We start from the raw sequence: 27,427 nt of genomic DNA, 5'->3' as shown, positions 1-27,427 counted from the left end.
AAAAGAAAAGAAAAGAAAAAAAAGAAAGAAAATGAGCAGCACTTAAGATCATATTCTTCAGGGACTAAGCATCATTTTTTTTCCTCTTATCTGTCTAAAAAGACAGTGTCCTCAGCGTCTTGAGCGTTGGTGTAGCAGAATTTTCCTTCTGCATAGGGATTCAAGGAAAGCTCTGCTTTATGACATTTTTAAACTCTGGTGACAAAATGAATGAAATTGAATCTTACCATTTGGTTTTCCTTGGATTTAATCTCTATGTTGGTCTTTAATTTTTTTAGATAATAATTTTCATCATTTGATTATAATGAATATATATACTGGCTTTCCCTACGTTTATTTATGCTACTAGTGTGTGCAGTTTAAGTCACCATGACAAGCACTTTGTCTGCTATTTCCCGAATTAAAAAAGAAAATACTATTACACTTTTCATATTTGTAGATCTGCAAATTCTGTTTCTACTTTATTGTTATTTTCTTTCTCCTCTGGAATAATGAAACCTTGCTATTTTTCCCATTAATATTTATCAGTGGTTCAATTTTAAATATTAGCTAATATTCCTGAGACCTGACATTGACGTTCCTGATATACATTAACGAACATTCCTGAAAGGTGCAATCCTCAGCATATTTTGTTTTCTTTTTATTAGGGAAGAAAAATGTCTCTTCAGTGAATTACGGGACATCTTCAGATTACCACATTAGTTCAAGTAGTATAGGCATCATTTTCACACCACCCTTGAGGACTAATGCATTACAATACACTTCTGAGTCACAGTATCCACATTTATTTTTGACTAAAGTCATCAAAGAGCATGTAACTTAAAGCTGAATCTCCAGCATATTTTCTTAAAGACAAAATATCCTATGTTTTCACACAAAGGCACTGATGCCTATTAGCAGAAAAGAAAGAAAGAAAGGAAGAAAGAATGAAAGAAAGAACGAAAGAATGAAAGAACGAAAGAACGAAAGAACGAAAGAAAGAAAGAAAGAAAGAAAGAAGTTTAAACCAAAATATCAAATATAAAGTGCAACAATTAGAAAATAAATTCTATTTCTCAATCTAAGAAGGATTTCATTATATTCCACTACTGTTAGCCCATGTTGTTATATATGTATGACATGTATGTTCACAGTTTTGAAAAACTGAGTATTACTGTTTTTTAAAAAAATACTATTTTCTGTAAAGATGTCCAGGAGAGAATTTTCCAGTTTGCTGGTTGCAACCTTGGAAGAAGATACTCTGCAACAACAGTCTCACAAGACTGGTAAAATATTCAGGTGTTTGGATTAACTACGAGATTCTATGATGGGAAAATCATGAGAGCAGAAGCTCTGTTGACACTTCCAACAAGATGGGCTTGCTGCAGATCAGAGCTTCAGAATCAGGTTATAGCTGTGACTGGGCTCCCAGTTCACTTTGAAAGGAGTCTGTAAACTCTTCTTCCACATCTGAGCAGCCACAGATACAGAACTGTGTGGAAGATGTATGAAATAAACATTTCCCTTACCAGTAGCAAGGAATTTATCATTTCTATTTAAAAACAGAGTATAGTAAGATCCATCAAAATACTTCTGCAAACAAAAATGGCATGTCTCATTTCTCAAATCAGAGGAATAAAAAAGAATCGAAGATATCAAAAATCACAAAACAATAACCTTTACTAAACCTCCAGTTCTTAGTAACAAATAATTGACTGTTGCTTTTTGTTCTCTATGAACTGTGAATAAAGAATATTTAGAACAAAATAACACAAAACAAGTGTATAAAATTAGCCTGCTGGCGCTGTAAATGGGTAAAACTTGCTAGATACCAACCTGAATCACTACAGTTTACCGAAAAAACAATGGTCTTTCAGACTTAATATATATAATAAGTTAATATAACGTCACCTCCTTTGGAAAGTCAGCAGGTGTTAGCACGTCTGCCATGTAACAAGGAAGACCCAGGCTAAAATTTGGTAAAGTATATCAAATCCACTTCCTTATTTTACCCAAGTTAACAATGAATGTATCTAAATAAAGAAAGATATATTTGTTTCTTAAAGATTTATGCTAAAAGCTTGCTGATAATAAATCAAATTGTATTCAATGTATCCAATTAAAACCATGATTCTGAAATGACTAAGGACTTAAACCTATTGGTCCTGGTATCTTACATCTGAAAGTTCATTAAAGAACCTTCAGGCTTACTGAAATACTGCTCATACAACATTAAAACCTAACTACCAAAACCTTGTTGATAGTAATATATGTTTTCCAGTAAATCTAAGATACTGTACAGAAATGTGTTGCGATTTTTTTTTAGGAGGCCCTATTTGCTTTATTATCTTTACATCTATTTTAAATGTCAGACTATTGACTGTCTCTGGGAAGCAAAGATTGGACAGCAACTGATGAGCTCCTCAGATATTAAGGGCATGTCCAAGAAACTGGAGGAGACTTCTCCCTGCTTAGGAGTGTGACCCCCTAAGCAGGGAGGTTGTTGAGAGGAGGGACTGGCAAAGCCTCAGCTGAAGTCAAAGCTCCAGAGCCACAGGCACATAGTGAAGCCTCTATGGAATGCTGGGGTGGAAAGGATAAAATGTGTTATTTATAGTTGCTTATATTAATGTTACAGGTGCTTTACTACACTGTTTTCTCTCTTCACCTGGAACAATATTCAGTTCACATTTTTTCATCCTGCTCCTACCTGAAGGAAGAATGATCAGTCCTACAGAGGTGGGAAACACGTTGCCTCTGGAAGGTCCTGATGAGCCTAGAACTCAGTAGGAACTATGACTCAGAAGTTCTACCTCTTACAGGAGCAAATGCGCTTTTTCTGTAAGAGTGAGAAATTCATTGCCTGCAGCTACCAATGACTTCAACACTTCTAGACCCCCTGCTCTCCACTTAGGCAGTTGAGTTTGGAGCCATACCTGCTATGCTTTTAACTTAAAGCCTTGAACATAATGGATAGTTTGATTAAAACAAGCCAAAATTGCTACAAAAATATCTAACATGAATTATGGACTGAAGCACTTTGTTGATATTTTTATTTTTTATTTTTCATAGAAAAAAACAATAATGGTTCCTTGATTTAAGGGGGGTATTTAGTCTTCGTTAACATATTGCTCACCTTAATTATGTAATCATCAGGTAGGTGGTAAGTATGAGGATTCACTCCTCCTGCTCTTAAACCTTTGTTTTATCTTAATTACAACACAGCAGTCAGGACTGTAAGAATAGTGCTCACATCCTCAACAGTGCATTCTATCCCAGTTACAATAAGAGCAAGGGAAAAAGTTAGATTTTTTACACGTGATCTGTAAATATTTTTACCCATGTTTTTTTACCTATGTATTTAATTTAGAGCTGTATATTTTTACCTATGAGCAGAGCTGCGGAAAACAGATAGTGTTTAACACAGTCTAAGTTAATTAGAGATACAGAAAACTATTTGTATGTAGAACTCAGTGCTCAGCACCACTTTGGGAACAGGCAACATATTTTTGTTTCATCGGTGAGTAGCAGTTAACGACTGATCCAACACAGAGAAGGCTGCTATTTGGGGAAATGCTAAACCACTTGCTGACAGAATTCTGAAATTGTTTGGGAAAGGACTGAGGTGATATCTCACTTTCAAGCTTCCATATATCCAGATGACATATACCATGTATAATAGTTGTGTTTTAAAGATTGAATCACATACTTAGAAAACCTGGCAGACAAATGTGCTTATGTATGTGTTCATAAAAACACACACATATGTGAGCTGAAGTCTGTACATTATACTGAGACATTATACACTGATAGATGCAAAAAACAGATTGGAGAGTGTGGTAGGAGAACTGACAAACTTTAGGCACGGTTAATCTCACCTCATTTCAACCATCTAAAACACCGATCCAAGATGTTTGCCTGGGCTGCCACTGTGGTCAATGGACAAACCAGGGTGCCTGGGGAGGTGTTATATCCCTCAACAGACAGAAATCTAAGACTGATAGGATAAAAGAATGAACAGGGGTGACACTAGACATCCAGCTTTGCCTGGCGTCAGCTAGGGTGATTACTGCCCTCTTTGTTCACCTAATTCCTAACACAAACGTGCCATTATCATGTTGTTTGAGCACATTAAATATTTGCTTGTTTTTTAAAAGTTGCCTGGGAACTATTAACAACTATTTATGAGGATTTTGTCTACGCAGTGTCTTGCTGATACTTACATATGCAAGACGCTCTCAAATGCTGAAGCACTGAACAACGCTTTTGCTACAGCAATAGGTTACATTGGCATGCAGGAAGAAAAAGATTTGAATAGTTTAGCTAAAATTGCCTCTAATTCATTGCACGCACCTTTAGCTTCTGCAGGATCATGTTATTCTCCGAATGGACGAAGGCCTCCATCTTTCGTCTCCTGGAGCATTCTTCCTTTATCTTCCTGTCAGCCTGTCTCCCCAGGCAATTCATAACAACTAACTGTCGCTTTCCCAGAAATCAGAACAAATAAAGACATTTGCTAACTGTTTTATCTCTTTGAAGGCTATCTCTGTCAAACCAAAGTTTGCACCTTGTTGAAACCAGAAGCGCTGACACTAAGAAATTACAATCCTGTCCTTCACTCGTGCCTTGGGAACGCTGACAGGGATGGATTGTGCACTTTGTTTAGTTATTTAGTTATTTTTGCTTATTTTGCACATAGCTTGCTATTAAATTAATCAAGATAATACTGCAGGGACTGTTCATTACTCACTATAGATATAAAGCAAATAGATCTAAGTGACCAAGGCGGCTTGATCAAATAATACAAAAATAATACAAAATGCCAAAATAAAATGGAACTGCCAATAAATTTTCATAATATTTTAGATGCATATATTAATACATAGTAATTTCACATCTGTACAAAACGTGCTTCTAAAGTCACTAATAAAAAGAGAGGTTATTGAAATTCCAGTCAATGTCCTCTCAAAACCAGTTCTGCAAATCTTCATCACTATAGATATTTTATCAATAAGATAACCTGATAGACAAAGTGTTGAGTGACTTCCATCAGTTCTTATCACCTCAAGTACTCCTAATAACCTAAAACACTGCTACAGTGTGTGTCCTACAAAAGTGTCTTTCACATTCACTACAGGTCACAGCACAGATCCAAAATTATGGCAAACTTATTTACAAAATTAATTAACAGTTTGAATTGACCTGTTATTTTAGTTTATGTTAATTTAATTGCATATAGATGTTGTCGTTTGATATTTTTATGGGCTTTTTTAATAGCCCTATACCAGATGGTGTTCCCTTAAAACTTCCCATTTTACACAACTTAGATATGATCTTTTCAAATGTAAGTTTAGATATACATGATTTTACTTTGAAAAATGGCTTGAAAAATATATTAAAGTTGTAAAAATAGCCACATTAGCAAAGAGACATGAACAATACCTCTGTATAAAGGCTGAGTATTGATGCACTTAAGCTAAAACTTATCCTCTATATGGAAGCCAGTAAAGGTTTTCATGTCTTGTGTGCATTAACTGTAAGCTGTAACTTTGCAATATCCATGGATTTTCATACTGCATATTATTTTCCATCTCACTTCGTCTGTTTTCATCTGTTTCAGTCCAAATTGCACCTCGTACAGAAGCTGTCCTCTTATCTTGCAACAGTTCTTTATGAAGGATAGCCAATAATAAACCAACAAACTATAAATTACAATTAAATGTCAAGAGTATGGGCTCAGAAAGAAAAAAAGATAACAATTCTGATAATGCTAATCCACAAGTTCTCATTCCAAATACATTTCAATCTCTGTTTCACTTTATGCGCCACATGAATAATCCCATTGAGTTCTAAGAAATGACTCTTATGAATAAAATTAAACTTGTGCGTAAGTGTGCATGGAGGTCAAGCCATTTATTTCCTTTCTATGATGGAAGACTTTCATTTTCCAAAATGTCTTCTGTGAACATATCCCAGTTTTTTTTTTTTCATCCTGCGTCATAATTTGGCACTAATAGTGCTGTGTGCTGTAGTTGAAAGACAGAGAAAGAAAAAAGTTCTGTTTCCATGTTTATTATATTGTTTCCTCCTTAGTAGTCCTGACAAAGTAATTTCATCTATTTGTTAAAGATAGCAGCAGTGACATCTTTAAAAACACTTATAATCTATAGTTGAAAAAGGTATCATTATTCAATGTAATATCATAAATACATTTCAATAACAAAGAGGAAAAAAAAGATCATATTTAAAAATAAGTAGCAACAATTAAAAAAAATGGGGGATAAAGGTAAATAATGCAAATTTGCTTCATCTAAGCGTCCAAGTGTTTGGAGATTCTCTAATTCATGAAAATCCAACTTTATTGAATTGCTTCCACTCCCCACCCCTCATTCCTGTGGAGGACAGGATCACAGCACAAACATTTGACACAGTACAAACTAATAGCTTTGTAGGCAGAAGTATAGAAATGCCAAATTCCGGAAAAAAAAAGTAAGGAAAAAGTGGGAATTTGCTCAGAGAAAGAGCATGCACACACTCTTTACTCACACAGCCTTGCCCATTCTATTTTTTACTTAGAATAATACATTATTAAGATTGTCTGTGACTATATCTATACTCACTTCAAGACACTTCCAAAAATCAGTCACAGAATCACAGAATTGTAGGGGTAGGAAGGGACATCTGCAGATAATTTAGTCCAATCCCCTGCTAAAGCAGGTTCCCTAGAGTAGGTTGCACAGGAAAGCATCCAGGTGGATTTTGAATTTATCCAGAGAAGATGACTCCACAGCCTCTCTGGGCAGCCTGTTCCAGTGTTCTGTCACCCTCACAGTAAAGTTTTTTCTCATGTTCCTATGGAACTTCCAGAGTTCCAGTTTATGCCTATTACCCCTTGTTCTGCCACTGAGCATCACTGCAAAGAGCCTGGCTCTATCCAATTGACTCCTGCCCTTTGTAAACACTGATAAATCCCCCTCAGCCTCCTCTTGTCCTAGCTGAACAGCCCCAGGTCTCTCAGCCCTTCCTCAAGAGGGAGATGCTCCAGACCCCTAATCACCTTTGTGGCCCTCTGCAGAGAGCCCCCTCTCTCTACAAGTCTTTCTAGAACTGAGGAGCCCAGAACTGGACACAGCGCACCAGATGTGGCCTCACCAGGGCAGAGCAGAGAGGGTGAGGATCACCTCCCTTGACCTGCTGTTTTTAATGAATCCCAGGATATCATTGGTCTTCTGGGCCACAAGGGCACACTGCTGGCTCATGGCCAACCTGCTGTCCACCAGGACCCCCAGGTCCTGCAGAGCTTCTTTCCAGCTAAGTCCTATAAAGCATTCTCATTCTCTTCAGGCCTTCATACTCACACCAAGCACATCCACAGAGCATACCACACAAGAAGTCTTCGGACATCATGCCTATCCCACAAGTTTTAACAGTGTACCTGTGAAAACCTGTTCTGAGATTTATTCTCCTTACCTACCATGTCTCACTGGATAGGAAGCACTTCTTAATTTTGTACCAGCACCTTTAAAACAATTTGACTAGAGAAGGAAAAGAGCTGAGACTGTGACTTCTGCCTGCCCTTTCCTGCTGCATTCGGAAGGTCTGTTGGTGGGTATGTCTGAGATGAGAGATCTGTTCATATCAACAGACTACAAGAAACAGCACTCCTCAACAGAGCTAGCCTCCAGTCTCCAATGTTTTGTGACTAGGACACACCAGTATATGCTGTGATTGCCTTCGTTATTACATCTGAGTGAAGATTTGGAAGTTGCACAGTCTGCAAGCAGCCACAAAAACACACAGTACAAACCCTGCAGAGGAAAGAAAGATGGAGAAAGTCATCTATGAGGTCACGTGAATGACATACATGTATGTGCAATTTTATAGATATGGAGGGAGCAAATAATGGGAACTAAGGCATTCCTTCATGGTGCCAGTTCAGGAGACTAAACATACACATTTTACTTCTCATAGGATTCTAAATACTATATGGGTCAAAATATCTTTGCTGTCTTCACTCATACAGCTCACGGCCAAAGAACAGGCCTAAACTGACAAAGAACTACCTGGATGCAGTGCCCAGCAGCTCAGGACTCTCTGTTTCTTCACAGCATCATTGAAATCATCATGCAGAGGGCTCTTTTGACTCAACCAGCTTCAACTCTGAAGTGAGCTCTGACTGCTGAGTCCTCAGGGAAGATCAAAACTGGAAGAAAGCCAATATCATCAAAGGAAAGGTTTCTAGCAGTCCTTTGAATTGATTTGTAGCAACAGTGTATGGCCCTAAGTTTACAGCGAACACATCAAAGAACGTCATACATAACTCAGTATTTTCCTTCAGGTAATGCTGCAAATCAAGGTGAGGTTTATCCACAGACATTTACACATCTAACCACTGAGAAAGCAGTACAGGGAAGCCTATTTTCTTTAGGGAAAAACATGCAAACGAACACAAACAAAAAAAGCCCATTCCCATGCGGCTAAGATTCTTTTCCTGCTTTCCTGGTTCTTCACCTACAACATATCCCGCAGCTTAGCTTACTTTCCTTTCACGGGACTGAGTTTCTCAGGAGTTCACTGGTCCAAGAAAAATCTTCAGAAGTATGCATCGATACAGGAACTCAGTGAATCCAGTGGTCCTCAGATTCCTTCTCCACAGCTATGTCTCAGTCAGTCAGTAACTGTCAAATCAAGCAGTGAAGTACAATGCCTGATAATTTTATGGCAATATTCACTTTGAAACTGAAAAATGCTTTCTTTGGGAAAGAAAAAAAGTATTTCTGTATTCACCTACTTATGTGATGTATTCTTGAACTATTCCTTTATCTTCCTCATTCCAAACAATTCCCTTTTCACTCATTCCTCCACCTGATTTACCTGTGCGTATACAAAAGTTGTATATGTTCCACAGTCACTTATTTACTCAGATTTTGCTCTTGTTTATGCTTACCTTACTGCCAACCAGATGGAATAGAAAGCAAGTGAGCAACTGCTTTAACATATCAAACAATAAGTCAAGATAAAGATGGGAAAAATGCTTTTCTCTAATGTGACAAAACAAGTATATTCGAATGTAGTCTAATACTTTATAAAATAATACTTTATAAAAAATTGAACTGACTGTGTGTACCAGTAAAAGTAACAACATGAACAAATGCATTATTCTTTCTCTGGTTTATTAAATGGCTTAATAATAGAAGTACTAGCAATTTTATTGTAAATAAATGCATATGATTCATAAATGAACTTTAATTTATTTTTCATTTTGAGCCTGTAAAGAAGGCTTAGATTTCTTACTTACAAACTTCTCTCTCTTCACCTTTCTTTGTACTAAGTAGAATTTTAAAGATTTCTAATTAACATTCTGTGTCCAAAAATACACAGGATGAAAAATCAACATGAACATTTTTTTAAACACGATTTTACAAGAGACATGGATTCTATATTAGAACCACAGAGGTAGGACTTTAGTGCAAAAGTTCAATCTTATAATTAATGCCAGTTGGTACCTCACAAGTCATGTCATCCGGATTCTTATTTCTAACTGTCTGGCAGTTGCTATATTAAAGCTAATTGCTCACAAGTTTTGCATAATAAAGATGATATTAAAAAAATGTGCAAATTCAGAATGATACAGTATAGAGTTAATTGATCAATAAGCCATTTGGACCAGTATCCGTCACTGCATGGCAAACCAAACCTTTTAAACAACATAAAAATGAATTCATGGCAAAGTTTATACCTTCTACTAGTTACATTTATAGTGTGAAGATTATTACAGATAATGAAATGAATAATTAGCTGGCCAGACCTTTGTAACTTATTCTGCAAGAATCGGTTTGTTCTACTCTCAGATGGACATTTGCAACTGTAGCCATGTATGTGAGTGCAGAGTTTCATTTTATCCCATTAATATATTTAAATGTTATTCTAGCATGGTAAAAATCATTTCTACAGTATTTCTCAGATTTTAACAGGACATGTCCCAGGCCCCAAAGGGTTTGCAGCTTAAAAGAAGCTTGTCAAGACATGTTGCAAGACAGTAACTCAGGACAGGAGAGGAAGGTAGAATAGAACTGCATTAATGAGGACAAGCAGAAAGGAGAGAGGGAACCAAGTATATCCTCAAGGTCTTATCTGAACTAGGAGGGGGAAAAAAGAATATCGACTCCTGTAGATCCTTCTAGAGCAGGAGCTGGGAGGGTAGATATCAGCAGGCTTCACATGAATTGGTACGTGGTCCTGACTTCAGGCCAGATACCTCCTGAATTCAGGACTGTTTGTAAAGGCTGGCCTTAATTCATAACTCCTCTTCCCAAGCAGATAATTGGTTGTCAGTTATCCACATTTTAGATTTTTAATAATTTATGTTCAGTGCTGCAGTGGCAGATTGTAACTAGACATGGACTTTTTCGAAGCACAAACTGGGCTTGCCCATACCATGCCAATCCTGCAGCTGCTGTCAGCTATGTACAGGGGCAGGATAACGGTTTTCAGCCACATGCAGTTGCCTTGCTGGAAAAACTGGGCCACAAGCATTGCAGCAGTGTGGAGCAGCAATGAGACTCAGTCCCGTATCAGGTCAGAGAGCTTTGTGGGTAGGTTCAAAGGAGCAGTTAAATTACGCTTGTGGTTTTTTTTTGTTTGTTTTTAAATGGCATGTCTCTAGAATAAAATCTTTTTTAAAGGTGTGACTCCCTTTCAAATTAGAGAAAACACCATATTTAGAGATGGGGAGTCCCAAAGAGTGTACCACAGAATTACCTTTACCAGTCCATTATCTGTTGTAGGGGACAGCAGAAGTAAAGTCCATCTCATGTAACTTCAGACACTTGCATATGAACAGAGAAAAGGGCAACTACCAGCATGTGAATCATCAAACTTACTGCAGAGATCTACAGCAATATTAAATGAAAAATATTATAGAAGCACCTGTTTCTATTTGTTGACTACAGCAGGAGAAGCAGCAGCTCAGATATAGATGTCTATGTTTAAGATATCTTCCATCTGTCTACATTTAAGCCATCTGTCCAAACTGGATGAATTAATTCCACCCCACATCCCACTGATGGGCCAGTTTTCTGAAGAATGGAACAGAGAAAGAGACTGAGAAAACACCTTCATCTTGTAGAAATGGCCATGAAATAAATTTGTCCTGTACTGTCAGATGTTTCTAGGTAAGCTAAGTTGCTATCTAAATACACAACATCCTTCACATCTTATCTGTACTTCTGTGTAGCTGGAGCAATACTGTGGGGACAGAATTCAAATAACAATTAATAGACTAGAAAACTGAAATATGGAAAATATTCTGATTTTATATATATATGCTTACAAGAAGCCAATAGCACAGGAGTGAAAGAAGGAAAACAGATGAGAAGAAATACTGAACAATGGAAGTAGGTGGTTGAGTGAGAAAAATGAGTGCAAGAACTATACGACAAAAAAGACTAGGCAAGGCTCTGTAAATGGGATGAAAGAATTGTATTAGGTATACTGAGAGAGAAGAAGCCAGTGGAAGAATATAAAAAAAAAAAAGAAGAGATGAGATGAGAACAGCTTCTTGTCAGACTATTTGAATATCATATTTTAGTAGTCATCATGAAATATTTCTCAGATTCTCTTACATGTTTAAATAGAATATAAAATAGAAATATGATCATATCTAAACATTTAACTGAAAAAAGACTACTGACTTTTTTTTTCAAGTCTGTCACATTTAAACATACAGCACAAAGGAAATGTTTGAGACTATTTACATTTGATGATTACCTTTTTGAATGGTGACCTACTTACTTTTAAAAGCTTTTTCTGATACACAAAAAAGAAAGCACGAACAAAAATCTAAAAATATAAAGACTAAATATAAAACTAAAATATAAAGAAATAAAGTATATGAAACATGGTATTATAAATACCCAAATTTTCACAGATGAGTTACAAACAGGTATAAGGACCTCCTGCTTTTTGAGGAGGAATAGCTTCTTCTGACTGCATGAGATTCCATGAGATACAGATATCTATAACCCAATTTCTTTCTGACACAGAAAGATTCAGTTAATGTTCTTTCTTGTCTACATGTATTCACATATCGTATATAGGTACTACCTACATTCATACATATATGAATGTTTGCTTCGATGAGCAAAAACACCCATGTATTCATGACTGATTAAAATCCGAGATTGTAAGAGCCAAAAAAGTTTCAGGCAGATTCAAATACATTATACTTTTCCTATAGACACACATATAATGGAAAATCTTATGTGTGCATGTAGGCAGTTAAACCAACAAATAAAGTGCACTTCCTGCAGAGAAGAGACAAGTTCTCGTACAGGCACAACTGGAATACCTGAGATTAGGTTAAACTTATCGGAGATCAGATAATAGTTCTGTTATCTGCATGCTGAAAATTCAAATTTTCATGTGGAATATTAATTTATACCCTGATTAGTTATCACATCATAGAGACCAAGGCAGAGTAAATTTTGAAGATGAATTATTCTGTGTGATGGTGATATCCTGTAAAACACACAAAATGTACGTCAGTCCAGTCTGAAGGACTGTATTTTGTATTTGGGATCTCTTGCAAGCATATGTTCCCTCGACTTTATCATTTTTCACTCTAAAGTCTAGATTCCACACTGATTAAATCAGCATATATCTGCTGACTTCAGTGACACTACTTAAATTTACTGTGATAACAGACAGCAATGTTCATAGAGAACATTTTTTGAAATACCAATTAATCATTCACTGACAATTTTTATCTATAACATTTCAATAAGAGAATTTGGGTTCATTGGTTAAGCACAGTGAAATAAAAGATTCAAGTGTACATATCACACAGAGAAAGAGAGAGGGGAAGGGATGGCGGAAGGAAGGGAGGGAGGAAGGGAGGAAGGAAGCGAGGGTGGAAGAGAGGAAGGGAGGGGGGGAGGAAGGGAAGAAAGGGCAGAATTCAGTGCAGTCAGACATCGCTGGTAGGACAAGACCAGGAATATTTACAAAATTTATGAAAGAGAAAAATCCATAGCTCTTAGCAGTATATACTATACATTCAGTGTAAATGCTACATAATATGTTGGGGTGTAATCCCTTTTATTTTTTGTCCATGTTTGATCCAATTATAGCTATATAAACTTTATGCATCTGTCGTTTCAGTCCTCTTACCCATGTAAGCATAGTTCACCTTTAAAAAATCCTATAAACCAATCAGCCAAACCAAACCAAACCACCACCACAAAACTGCTAATATATATATTTTTTTTTGCCTAAGAATTTGAGAACTGTCTTTCATTCAGTCTCTCATATATTAGATAGTGGAGTTCAAGTGTGTTTCACAGAATGATGACAACCACCTGTGGTGGCTCTTTACTGTAAAACACCACATTTTCACAGTATATTCTGCCCTTTGCTAATATAAATGTATTCCTCTCCTCTCACTCTTCTATTCAAGCATGACTATTCTCACAAATGTTCTGCTATTGATATGGGCTGAATTACAGCCAGGATCCACCTCTCTGACTCAAGTTTTACATTTAAGAATATTAAGTGAACTCAGTTATTTCTCAAAATTGCATGCCAAGAGAATTTCAGAAGACTAATACCTGAAACACATATTTACATATTTTTTTAAACTCTGAATGATACATTCACATCTGTCTTCAACAAGTAGTTGAACTTTACACCACCTCCTTGTAGAGTTCTGGACTGTGAACCAGTTATTCAGAGTCATTTGAGAAACCTTATCCATTTCACTAAGAAGCATTTGACGTTCATGCTTGCAGCTATTAGTGTATGATGTTTTCTCTTTTTCAGATATTATTTTAATTGTCAACGATGTCAAAAGTGTATATAACATATACATAAATGTATGAACAAACTGTTTCAAATAAACACTTTACTCTGGATGTCCGCCATGCAGCCAAAGAAGTGATTTGATCAAAAGAACTATTTTTGCCAAATACAACAGTATCTTCTTTCAATGTAATGGTGAATGTCACTCTTAAACTATATGCATTTATTCTAAATTTCAAAGCATTCTTTAAACTGAAAACAACCCTTGCTATGTTCAATCAAATTTTAGAGAATAGGTAATTATATAAAAGAACATTTCCTTTTTTAAAACACTGGGGGAAATGCAGCTAATGCTAAATATTTGTTGTATTCAAATTTAATTATTACAAGAACAAAAAAGTTCAGAAAGAGAAGAAAGACCTTGAGGTTTTCCTTCCTTGATATCAGCTTGACCTGAGCCTTGACTAAATCTTTAAATTTTGAAATATGTTCAGTCACTTTAGGAAATTACAGGCACTCAGCCAATGTTTTCAAGATGGAATACTGATGTCATGACATTCTGATATCCCAAATGCTGCAGCTTCCATCTGGTTCCATGAGGTCTGAAAATCTTCCTTTAAGTTTTTTAGTATTAAAACATCCAAAAAGAGCGAAGATTAAAATGGTCATAGTAGAACAAACTAAAGGCTTTTCTGTCTCAGTAGTGACTGTAAGTAAACACAGAAAGAGGACTAAAAATAAGGCAAGATTTTCTCCTAACATTATCCCAGCCCCTAATTATTCTCAGCTCAGGGAAATTCCTGAGGTGACAGGATTTTGCACACTTATTGACATCCCCATAAACACGACTGCCACTATCACAGGCTTTCTCTTTAATGTACTTGTCCAGTCCCCCCTTGAGACTATAGCAATTTTTAATTATCTACAGCATCCTTGATGAAGAGTTTCAAAGATTAGTTACCTGCTGCATGAAGAATCCTCCCTTCCGATTTGAGCTCAGCTCCTTCCAGCTTTATTTGTTACCTGGTGCCTTTTTAAAATCTTTTTTTGCTGGAAAAGACTGTGTATAATCTGGTCTTTCCTTGCCACTCATGAGTCTGTAGTATCGTAGGCTCACAACTTGTCCTTTTTTATACCTCAGGATACCTAGTCATGGCCAAAAGAATGGCCTTTCCATGGAAATACTAAATATATGAGAAAATAAAGTTACACAGCATAATAATGTAGATATTAGGAATGGAGTCACCCTAAAATGGGCCTGAAAGGAATAATAAAAATGAAGAACACCTGTGTTAGATCTAACAAAATGCTACTGTCCCTTTTGCTGACGTAACAAATTATGGGAAGTAAAAACTTCATGGTTCAAACTTTCAACAAATGAATTTGAACCTAAGTTTCCCAGTAACCAATTGAACTCTTAGTTAAAAAAAAAAATCTGTATTGTCACTTCAACCAGCACTTTTAGACAGAGATTGCAGCTGAACTTGTTATGGAACAAACAGCCTATTTTCTGTGTTTTAAGCACTAAACCTTTACTAATGGCAGAAAGCTAAGTTCTAAGCAGAATGCAGAAAAAAAAAAGCAACACAAGAAAATGCACCATCTTTTAACACTATCCTTTGGGATTACTGATCTCGATAAAAAAAGTACATAAGCAAAATGAAGAACAATATTAACTCTGAATTTCTTACTTTTTAGTAGCGTGATCCAAAACAACACAGGGTTTTTTTTATTTATCACAGTTCAATTTGATTAACGACTAGGCAATATGCTAGAGTAGATTAATAACATCAGAGATGAAAGGGCATTTTTAAAAATTTGTCCTCCTCGTACAAAGAGGATTTCAGTGCATTTAGATAATTAACATGAAAATGGTGGCCCTGTTTTTGTTTTGATCTTTGCATACATGTTCTCCAATTAATTTGGTAAAGCTTATGATATAGTCTACATGTAGGAACTGCAATGAGTTTCTCCTAGTTTTACAATCACACAACAGGACTACACGTTATAGCCTCCCCATGAGAGTACATGCAACCATGAACTAGTTTGTTTTCAAATGACAGTCATTAAATATACAAGATATAAAGGGCTGAAAACATATATTCAGTAGATTGAAAGACTGACAAAAATATTCTGATCACCTAGCCAAAGAAAGCCAATCGTCTACCAGTGTTACTGGTAAAACAAATTCTCCCTACTATCCATGAAAAATGCAGTTGAAGAAACACAAATTAAGGAAAGATGCCATAGAACGACATCTGGTCAAAATTAAGAACTGTAAATATTTATATGCAATTACAACTTAAAAGCAAAAATCAGTGAAATAGAAGGCTTTCCAAGAGAAAGACTTATGTTATAATAACAATGGAAGTGGACTAAGCATAAAAACACTACAGAATAAATAATTTAATAAATGAATAAATAAGAAATAACAAATTAATAAACACGAAATAACAGTAGCTTATTGTGACCTATTCTAGAAAGCCAGACTAAGCAAGGAATTTTGCAATTTATGTAAAAGGTTCAACAAATTACAGTGTAAAAAAAACCCTCTTAAGTGAAGAGAGTAGTACATCAGCATGGTTATTACTAAAGGAAACCCAGGCCACAAGAAGATATATACCGAAGCATGCAAGTCATAACTTGGATATTGTGTGCAGCACTGAAAAGGAAAAAAATAGGATAGATCTTATACTACCCAATTAGAAACAAATCAAATCTGTAAACACCAAACCTTAAAAAATATAATTTCTCAGAACAATAGGTGCAGTTATTTCTTGAAATAGCACATACTTGAGAAGACACTATTCTGAGAAGTGACTATTACTTTGGAAAACATAAAATAGCCTTAAATCAACTAGCTCAGCCTGATAAGCTACAGCTCCATATTAAAGCACAGTTTAGACATGCCTTTAGATTTCAATCATAATAAGCAGAAAGAAGACAAGGATTAACAACATCTGAAATTATATGTAAAGTGATTATAGAAAATTGAGGTTAAATGCCTCTAGCAAGAGATAAGATATAAAATCAAATGTAATGACACAAAACTTTAGAAAGGTATTCAATAAAATGTATATTAGTAAAAAAAAATAAAAATACTCTGGTATTAAAATTAAAGGTAGTGGGGTCATTAGATGTGGCATTCACGTTGCTCCCAAACCCAAGAATATTAACACCGATAACTGTGCAAATGGAGGAGAGAGAAAGGTGAAGAAAAAACCAAACAAAAAAAAAACAAAGAAAATAAGCTGCAAATCAGTGTAGTGAAATGAAAGGATTTCAAACACTACTTGAGCTAAGTGGGAACTGTGAAAATCTGCAAAGGCAGCTGTCATGAAATGAGGAAAAGGATCATAAGCTGTGACAGTCAAGAGGTAAGAAGGAAAACTGGACAGAAAAGGTAACTGCTGGAAATCAAGCAGTTAAAAACAAATTAAAATAAACCCCTTAGGTATATCAAAAGCAAGAAGCTTGTAAGAGTCACTAGGTCTGCTGGGAAATTCAGAGAATAAAGACAGCAATTAAGGAAGAGAAGGATGTTGCTAGGAAAATAGAAGATTTATTTGCATCAACCTTCACAATAGAGGATGTTAGGGAGCTACCTACTCTTTGGTAATAAAAATGAGGAACTATCAGTTGAAGAGGTGCTGGAGTGAATCAATCATTTAAAAAGCAGGAAGCCACCAAGACTGAAAATTCTGAACAAGAAGTAGTTGAGCTATGAAAACTCTAATTGAAAAACAGCTCCTGTACTGGAAGGTTAGAGAGAAGCAAATGTTTTGCATACATTATGAAAAGGCTTTAGGATGATTCAGGGAATCAAAGGTTCATAAATCTTACATCTGTACCTGGCAAATTAAGAAAATAAAACACTTGGATGCTCATGAGATTATAGCTCTTTGTAAAGGAAGATGATGTCTTACCCATATGCTAGAATGTTTTCAGCACATCAGTAAAATACTGTAGTGGTCAAAGGAGAACCAGCAGACATAATTTATTTAAACTTTCTGGAGGCCTTGACAAAGTTTCTCACAAGAGACTGATATAAAGGAGGAACAAAGACAGCTAACTGTAGGCCTCTGTTCAGTGTGGCTGATGATTAGAAGATGGAAGGAAGAGATTAAAATGAATCAAGAACAGGACAGAGCATGATAAGGAAAAACAATGTTAACATAGATCGGTGCTGCAGCCTGATCTGAACTACTGTGTGCAGTTCTGGTTTTTACATTGCAGAAAGGTGTCAGGAAACTAGAAGGAGCTGAAAAGGTGGCAAGAGTGATGGAAGATCTTAAAAAGCACTGTTTTGTGGGAATAGGTAGGAATAACTGGAAACATTTTAAAGAGGATATTAAAAAAAGGCATGATAAAAATATGTGGAATAATTACTCTAGAAGCCAGAATTTCATTTCTGCCTGCCTTAACATGGTGACACGCAATAAAACTTCAAGGCAGCAAATTTAATGGAAGTGATACACATCAGTTTTTACATAGTTTATATTTTTACTGTGAGACTTCTTCTTTGAAAACACTGAGACAGAAAAAATGAACTTAACTAGACGCTTATGCAAATAAACAAGAATGGACTGAGTTAAACTAGTGAAGAGTATTGCAGGTGAGAATGAAACTAATTTGGAGATTACATAATTGCTGGAGATGATCATGACACTTCATGAAGCCAAATCCTCAAAAATATCCCTACGCTGGGTTTTCTGCACCTTTCTCAAGAGTGTTCAAGGGCCACTGCCTGAGGCAAGAGTGCGGCACAGGCCTCAGATCTGCTTCAGACTACTGTGGCTCACGCTCCTATTGTCAATATTGCATTAATTTAATTGTTTCTAGCCTAATGTGACTGAATGACAATACCAAAATATTTAAACTGAGTAACAGCATTTCAAAGTTTTGTACAAGTCTTCACTGAGGAAGATATCTAAACAAAGGAAACAAACAAGCAAGCAAATAGTTGACCTTATCAACTTGAAAATCATCAGCCAAACAAAAGTCTGTTTGAAATTTGGAAGAGGTCATTGTTTTCTCATGAAAAATCAACTTTTCAATGGGAAACCAATGCTTTCTCTGATTTTTTCTTATTTTTAAATAGAAATATTTTACCACCCCTACCCATCAGTTATGCTATATATTCTTGAGCACCATCTACTGGTACTGCATTGTTAATTATTTATAAAAATACAAAGCGCTTTAATACAATTCCAATGTAATCATAACTCTCTTGCTTTTTAAAAAGATACTAAAATTGGTAAGACAGAATATAACCTAACATTTATTAAATGCATATTCCCTCTAGATGACACAGAGAAAATTAACAATGGTGCGATTTGTTTAAAATCTGAAGTAGGAAGGGAAATGTAGCATTTCTTAATGGTTTGTAACACACTGGACCAGGAAGTAAACATCATTCTACAAAACAATTTCCAATTTACACTTGCTCCCAGCCTGTCTGAGGGGAAAAAAAAAAAAAAGGCTTTTTATTTTCCTCTTAGTTAGTTAGTTATTGAATTTGTTAATAGCTTTGATGGCCAGCATCTTCCATATTATTTCTTTGCTTCAGACTAAATTAAATAACGTTTCTCTTGGGATGGTCAAACCATCAAACCAGATTTGGTTCAAAAATTTTCCCTGTCTTACAGCAAAGGAATAGCATTCTTGTAGAAATTTTGTGTTATTCAGCAGAAACTGTGATGCAGATGAAAAAATCTATGCTTGCCAAAGGGGATTTTGATGGGCTTTGCATGTTGGAGCAAATCAAGATGTGGGGAACAGACTGGTGCCAATATTATGTGATTTAAGAGGCTTCATAAAAATGGCACTCAACTCTTAACCTGTTCGTTGACTCTATAAGCCATGTGCGTACTAAGGTGACATCTAAGTCAGTAACTGACTGGATCTAGCTGTAACCAATTAAGCATATAATAATGATATGATAGGGCAGAATGATCATAGAGGATTGAACTACAAAATTAAAGACATTTAAATAAATGATTTGTTGAAAAACCTTAAGTGATTTCAGTGTTGGAGACAATCTTTTATTGGCCCAAAAGAGAGGAACTGCAGGCTGAAACAGTGACCTTGACTTGGAAAGAGTCCTGCTAAAGATGACAGCAGTTGAGTGACAGAACAGTACATTTTCCAAAGCCAACTGCATTACATTATGGCCTCCCTTTTACAGTTTGCACCAAAAATCTCAATAAATAATAATTCCAGTTATAATTGTGCTATGCTCACTAAAACCTGAACAAGGACTTAATTCACTTATCTACTGGGACTGATATACCAAAGATCTTAAAGCACTACTGTAGGTGGGAAGAAAAAAAGAAGAAAAAAAAAAAAGCAACTAAACAAACCCTTTAATTTATTCCATCCAGAATATTAAATTTGGTAGGCATCACTTTTTTTTCACCAATACAGAAATTACTTAAAAATATTACTCTCACCCCTTGTTCTTAGTTTGGATCAAAACCAACCTTTTTGAAACAATTGCATCCAGTCTAGAAAGCAGCACTATAAATTTAGCGTTCGCTGTGTTGTGCCTATCCCCACCACACTACGACTGAGTGACATAACACTTCTTTTGGTGCCTTCATACTTTCTTTGTAGTGCAGATGGCACCACATGTGCCATGCTGCTCAGGCAGTGCTCCTGTGAAACAGTATGGGATTGCATCAATACCTTTACTCATGGGTTTTAGCAGAGGTACAGAAGCTGGATCTGCTCAGTGTTTCTGGACAATTGATGTAGGTTCATTTCTGCTCTACACATATGAAAATATGTACACATAAACTAGTACCATTCCAAATACAAATGATCTGCATGACCAGTTTAAAGAAATTTATTGTGACATTTCTATTTATTTATGCTTTATGAACTTAAACATATCCTGACTTTTACTTCTAGTTTACCAAAATTACAGACTTTTGTTTCAAATGCAGCTGTGTGACACACGGAGAACAAATTCTTTCTGAAACTGGTCTCAGTTCAAGGATGCAGGCACATACAAATAGACCACAGATATTTGAGTAGTTAGAAATGGTATCACTTATTTTAGAGTTAGTTCCTGTAACTAAAAACGGCACTGTGAAGTATGACTACAACAAATCTTGAGAAGAAATCTGCAGACTGCTCTGCGCCTCCATATCATACCTCTGTTCTTCAACTCGCAGAGTTAACATAAGTATGTGCAACTTGCAGCCTTTCTTCCAGTTTGCAGACAAGAGACCAAGGAGTCCACACTTTCAGATTCCTCTCCAGCATTGCCATGTCTTCACAGAAATGAAAAGTGGAAAAGAAGAGCTTGGGATACCCAAGAAGTTGCTAGCCATGCATTGTGTATTAATTTTAATTTTCACTGGCTGATACAGCTGGGGCTGTTCAGCCTGGAAAAGAGAAGGCTCCAGGGAGCCCTGACAGTGGCCTTTCAGTATCTAAAAGGGGGCTCAAAGAAATAAATGGTTTCAGACTAAAAGAGAAGAGATTGATATTGGATATAAGGAAGAAGGTTTTTACAATACATGTAGTGAAGCACCGGAACAGGTTTCCCAGAGAGGTGGTGGATGACCGTCCCTGGAGACATTCAAGATCAGACTGGACAGGTCCATGAGCAACTTGATGCAGCTCTGGGTGTCCCTGTTCAGTACAGGGGAGCTGGACTAGATGGCCGTTAAGGGTCCATTTCAACTCAAATTATTCTGATTCTATAAACTGCAACTTGCCAGTGCCATAGGAAGCAGTCGAAAGAGTTCATTCAGGGTGGCATCCCCTGCAACTTAACCACATGTTCTTCATTTACAATAAAAGGAGTGAAAAAGGCTGCAGTGTACATACACCTTTGATGTGTTCTGCTCACATCAACCTGTCAATGTAATTACTCAAAGTATTTTGAGCAACATGGTGATCATCCACAAATAACGCAGTGTCACTGAACGTGAGACAGTCTGATTATCCCTAAGCTATAAACAGCTCAGTTTTCATTGTGCTGTATTTGCTGGGTATAGATCATGCACATTTCTCGTAATTTCCTTAGTTTGGATAGATATTTTTTGGTTTTATTTTGACAACAGAGGCATGGACATGGCATGTTTGTAAAAGCCAGCGAGGACGTAGTTTACAGCTTGCACCTATGGAAAATACAGTAAAAAGCTATAACCGTGCTTGCATTTACTTTGGTCAGAACTGCTTTGTGACCAGCAGTACTTCTGATGAGAATTTGTGCAGTGTGTAATTGTGGTCATAAAAGCCCCGTATTACTGGAATTCAGACCTTTCCGGGGCCAGGGCGGCAGCGGACAACTCCCTGCTCTAAGGAACCACTGCTTTGGGCGATGTCCAGAAGTTTAAACTTTGGTTTCTCAGAACCACGCAGCCACGTTACGCGTGAACTTCGGGAGCGCGGAGCGGAGCCCCATTCCCGGGGGCCTTTGCTCCCCCGCCGAGAGAGCGGCGGGAGCGCTCAGCAGCGGGCTGCGAGCCGCGGGCTGACAGCTCTATGTATTAAAATGTCATCTCCTCATTTTCACACCGGATATCTGCTGTCGCGATCTCTCCCGCCGGTGGAGAGCCCGACTCCAACCGAGAGAGACACAGACATAAGGCGAGGGAGGAGGGATGCACGTTCAACCTAGCGATACCGAGCTCACACCGGAGGGGGGGGGAGGGGGGGNCGTTCAACCTAGCGATACCGAGCTCACACCGGAGGGGGGGGGAGGGGGGGAGGGGACACGTCATCCACGGTGGCACGGCACCATCCGCGAGCCTCCCCCGCGTGCCGGCCCCCCCCGCCGCTCACGGGGCCGCGGCCGCCTTGCAAACTCCGCCCGCAGCGCGGCGGCCGCGGCCGGCAGCGAGAGGCCCCGCGCGGGCTCCGGGCTCCCAATCGCCGCGCGGTGCCCGGACGACGGCGGCGGCGGAGGGGGGAATGAACGCCAGGCCGCCGCGATCCGGGCACAGCCTTATCCCCGGCGGGGAACGAAATACGGCGTCAATCGCAGCCTCGCTGAGAAAATTGCTATTGTTCCAGTCAAAGGCAGGCGGCAGTTTGAAAGGGTTTATCCTCGGAGCGCTGTATCAGTTAATCTGCAGCGCGGAGCCAAACCGACAGCTCTCGAGGCTGCGACAGGGGGGGCTACGCTTCAAAAGAAGGAACGAGAGGAAGGAGATCAAGTGCGGCTTTCCCGCCCTCCTCTCCTCGCCGCCCTCGCTCCCCGCCCCTGAGTTTCCCTTACGCCGGGGCGCAGCGCTGGGAACCGAGGCCAGGAGAATCTCCCAGGCGCGGCGAGGCGGGACGTGCCGGGCGCCGGGCACACGCACACTCACACGCGCACACACGCGCGGAGCGAGGCGCGCCGCTACCCCTCGCGCCCGGCAGGCGGGGAAGGGGCGCGCACGGGGGCGCGCTCACGCGCCGGCCCCCACGGAGCTGGCGCGCGCACACGCGGCGGCGGAGCCGCGCTCGCTCCCGCCGTACTCCCTGCGCGGCCGGCGCTCGCTCCGCTCCCCGCCATCGGCAGCCAAGGACCCCCCCGCCGCCGGCCGGCCGCTGGTGCCCGCGGGGGGAGGAGGAGGGAGGCAAAGAGAAATAAGCCCATTAGTAATAACAGCAACAGCAAAACCCACCACCACATCTGCGCTCGCGCCTTAGTCCTCCTCTCAGACCGTCGCCTGCCTGGCATCGCCTCTCATCGGGCTGCTGTGCTGAGACTTTGTTTCAAGTAAAAAAAACAAAAAAAAGAAAAAAAAGAAAAAAAAAACCTCCGCTTGCTCAGCCACTTCCATTTTTTTTTCCCCTTGCAGTCTCGCTGGTTTGAGGTTGTGGTTTTTTTTTTTTTTTTTGGTTGGTTTTTTTTTTTTTTTTTTTTTTTTTTGCCTTCATGTGGTTGGATTTGGCGGATCCGGAGCCCGAGCTGCTGTTTTTCCGCGGTGGGGTGTGCGCGAGGCGTGCGGGGGTTTTCTCGCCGCGTTTTTTCTCTCCTGCTGCTTTTTTTTTTTTCGTGTTGGTTTTGAACCGGAGCCGGGGAAAATGGGAAACGGTGCTTCCGACAGAAGGGGAATCTCTCCATCACTGGTGTCGGGACGTGTGCCTGTGGTGCTAGAGGTTTAGAGAAATAGCCTGCCAGCTTTCGGAGTGGAAGGTAAGGGTGCCCGGGGCATTTCCATCTCCCGTTCCCAGGGATTACGAGCGGAGAGCTTTTAGTTTGGGATTCCGGGGAGGAGGCGGCGGAGGAGGGGGACAGGCTGTTGCTGAAGGATAGAGAGAGGCAGCGCATCCAGCATGAGCCCGGCGTTCAGCTCGGCGCTGCAGCTGAAAAGTTAGCGAAGTCCGTTTGGCGACAGCTTTGCTTCCCCGAGAGCCATTTCCAGCGAGACCGAGAGAACCTGAGGTTTGTGCGCGATGGGGGTAATTTTACGGGGGGGATCTGGGGGGGAGGGTGGGGGAGATGTTAGGTTAATAGGAAGTTAAAATAAGAGGAGTCAGTGGGTCTTCTGCTGGGGAAAAAAATAAGTGGAGTGATGGCGCCGTCTATGTTCGGCTGAACTACAGTGTCACACAGAAATTCAGTTCGGGGAATATCCATCCAAACTCAGAGCCCGTTCGCTTTTCAGCAGAGAGGGTTCCCCCTTTCCCAGCCGGGCAGCCCTGGGCTCCGCGGCCTCTCTAGAGTTCCAGCCTCCATGGGAAAGGGAGATCTTTTTTAATCGGGGTGCCTACTCCTTGCAGCGAGCAGCTCGGCTCTCGCATTCAGCACTACTGCGAAGTAGATGCAGCGCTGCCGGCACACTCCGCTCGGGTGTGTGTGTAACGCACCGGGGGGGGGATTCAGGCGATGCTGTTTCGGGGGCTCCGCACGAGCAAACGCAGAACTAAAATGAGGGCTATTCGATTATGATTCTTCATAGAAAACAGCCGAGCACTGCAGACGTCTTTATTTTTTCTAATGCAAATACCACAGAGGATGAGAAAAGTCGGAGGCTTTTTCCTTTTCACGTTAAAAAGCAAGTAAGCCCCCTTTTTGCTTTCCAGATTATAAAATTAATCCTTTTTCATGGGTGGAACTCCTAATTTAGACACTTATTGTCACATCAGCCTTCAACGCCTACACCATCCTGAATAACACTGCGCAGAACTGCATTGCCTGCAAAGTGCTTCAGCAAAGGGGAAATTGTTTCCAGAATTCCCTGTAAGTTTCTATTTTTTAAATCTTAAAAGCTGCACCAACCTTGTTTGGAGGAGGGGGACAGTTTTATTCGCTGAGACGGATGCTCAGAAAGAGAAAATCCGACCCTGTGGATAGAGCCGGCTTTTTTTTTTTTTTCCTTCTTTTTTTTAAACCACAGCTATAAAGAGGGTCAGAGTTGGTGCCGCTTTGCCCACTTCAAGATTCCGAGTTCGAATTGCAATCTAGGAGATAGGAAAATCTCTTCAAGGGAGCTTAATCTGGTGATTTGCTGCGTGTTACGCAATGGGAGGCAGAAGATGCCTTGCTGTGTGGCGAGGAGATGAAACGCGAGGCACAGGCACACAGCACAACTCCGTGACCGTGTGTCCGTCTGCCTCTGCTTGCAGAGCAGAAGGGGCTGCAGTCTAGAGTTGGGGAACTGGCACCGCTTCTGCTGCTCACCTTTGAAAGCGGGTGAAAAGCTCCTCGTTTGTGAGGGATAAGCAACTTCTCAAAGGTTAATGCTGCAAACGTTCAGTCTGATTTTTTGGGGGATAACATTACTCAGGTAAATATAACTAAGGTTCACTTTATTAACCTAGGCCACTGTTAGGAGAACAGCGGAGGCTGTAACGCTTGACAGATGGAGTAAAACAGCTTTATTTGGTGCTTGCTAGCAGGGAAAATGTAATATGTCTTTCATTACTAAAGCGCACATCTGCAAAACACGGGCTCATCAGAGAGTATGAGATATTTGAGATATTCATAATGAGAGGGCAGCGAGACACCCAGCACAGGGCCGTAGGTGCAGAGGTCCTGTGTAGCACTACAAGCCGTGTAGAGCTAATGGGTGCAGACACCAAAATAGTGGTGCGTTTTGCATATCCCAAGAGGCTGTAACACATTCAAATTGCTATCTGGAAATGCTGGCACAGTATGGTGTCAGACCACTACCACTTTCATCTGTCTGTCTTTGCTGCTTTCTCTGATAGTCTCAACATTTTATTAATATATTAATCTCAATATTTCCTGCCTGGGAGTTCTTTTTATAGAGACCTCTGCATACCAGGTGGCCACTGCGAATTCATGCAGGCATATGGGAGATAATGTTCCATCTGTAACAAATACTAATTTGTGCGTTTTTAAATTATGGCTGTAATTCCTCACAGTTACTTACCAGACTTAATAGAAAAATAATATATAACAGCAGATGCTGCCAGTTTTCTTGATCTGCTGTGGTGACATTCCGCATGTGCAGTCGCATGTGCACACACATGAACACAGCAGAGCCACTTATTTACTTTTGGAGGAAATAAATAAACAAATTGCCCCATTCTCAGTCTGCTGGGTGAGGCATCGTGATTCTACCCAATTTGAGCAGTTCTGATCCACGCCATGATGACTCCAGCATAGACAGGAGAGGACATTCCTATTAATAATCTAATAGATGCTTTCTTTTTTTTTTTTTTTTTTAATTTGGCTGTAGAAGATTGGGCTGTCGCGATGCCACGTGATGGCGCTGTTCACACAGCAGCAACGCGATCCCTCGCGTTATAAAATAAAAATTACCTGCCCTTCTTTCTGAAGGGCTCTATCGGCAAGCCCGACAACAGCTGGCTCCAGTATTGGAAGGAGTTTGGTTTTCAATGCGGGAAGAATTCTACTTGCATTTTTATTTCATTTCATCTCCTGCAGGCCAAATGACATAGGATGAAGGCTGTTCGTAATTTGCTGATTTATATATTTTCCACCTATCTACTGGTTATGTTTGGATTTAATGCTGCCCAAGACTTCTGGTGTTCCACGCTGGTGAAGGGCGTCATTTATGGATCGTATTCTGTAAGTGAAATGTTTCCTAAAAACTTCACAAACTGCACTTGGACGCTGGAAAATCCAGACCCGACCAAATATAGTATTTACCTGAAATTTTCCAAAAAGGACTTCAGCTGCTCCAACTTTTCCCTCTTGGCTTATCAGTTTGATCATTTTTCCCATGAAAAAATAAAGGATCTTTTAAAAAATAACCACTCCATAATGCAGCTCTGCGATTCCAAGAATGCTTTTGTATTTCTGCAGTATGATAAGAATTTTATTCAAATACGCCGCGTCTATCCCATCGATTTCCTAGGATTACACAAAAAGGAAGAAGACCAAAAATCCTTCTTTGAGTTTTTGGTGTTGAACAAGGTGAGCCCAAGCCAGTTTGGGTGCCATGTGTTATGCACTTGGTTGGAGAGCTGCTTGAAATCCGAGAACGGGAGAACTGAATCCTGTGGGATCATGTATACAAAATGCACCTGCCCTCAGCATTTGGGAGAATGGGGAATAGATGACCAGTCCCTGGTGTTGCTCAATAACGTGGTGCTGCCCCTCAACGAGCAGACGGAGGGCTGCCTGACCCAGGAGTTGCAAACCACCCAGGTCTGCAACCTCACCAGAGAAGCCAAACGGCCTCCCAAGGAAGGTATGTGCTACCTGGGGGGG

At 39.3% G+C, this 27,427-nt stretch overlaps 1 protein-coding gene and 1 long non-coding RNA gene across 9 annotated transcripts in view; one reads left to right on the top strand and one right to left on the bottom strand.

Moving 5' to 3' along the window:
- On the bottom strand, positions 6,036–23,565 carry LOC110396160. The gene is made up of 3 exons (XR_002436816.1): positions 23,403–23,565; positions 8,043–8,182; positions 6,036–7,787 (listed from the first exon to the last, which is right to left on the bottom strand). It is a non-coding gene; the product is annotated as an uncharacterized LOC110396160 (long non-coding RNA).
- ADGRB3 (adhesion G protein-coupled receptor B3) overlaps positions 23,659–27,427 on the top strand; it is a 463,944-nt gene continuing 460,175 nt past the window's right edge. For 4 of the 8 annotated variants that reach the window (XM_021389992.1, XM_021389990.1, XM_021389989.1 and 1 more), the window contains exons 1-2: positions 23,659–23,917; positions 26,639–27,407. In XM_021389992.1, coding sequence (XP_021245667.1) covers positions 26,654–27,407 — 754 coding nt within the window. In that variant the 5' untranslated portion in view covers positions 23,659–23,917; positions 26,639–26,653. Of the gene's footprint in view, positions 23,918–23,950; positions 24,167–24,683; positions 24,784–24,807; positions 24,965–26,638; positions 27,408–27,427 lie in introns of those variants that run through there. The other 4 variants (XM_021389986.1, XM_021389987.1, XM_021389988.1 and 1 more) reach the window with 4 other exon arrangements.

The sequence above is a fragment of the Numida meleagris genome, chromosome 3 (assembly GCF_002078875.1).
Source record: "Numida meleagris isolate 19003 breed g44 Domestic line chromosome 3, NumMel1.0, whole genome shotgun sequence".
NCBI lineage: Eukaryota > Metazoa > Chordata > Aves > Galliformes > Numididae > Numida > Numida meleagris.
The sequence above is the reverse complement of the archived record's forward strand: the minus strand, read 5'-3'. Positions and strand labels throughout refer to the sequence as shown.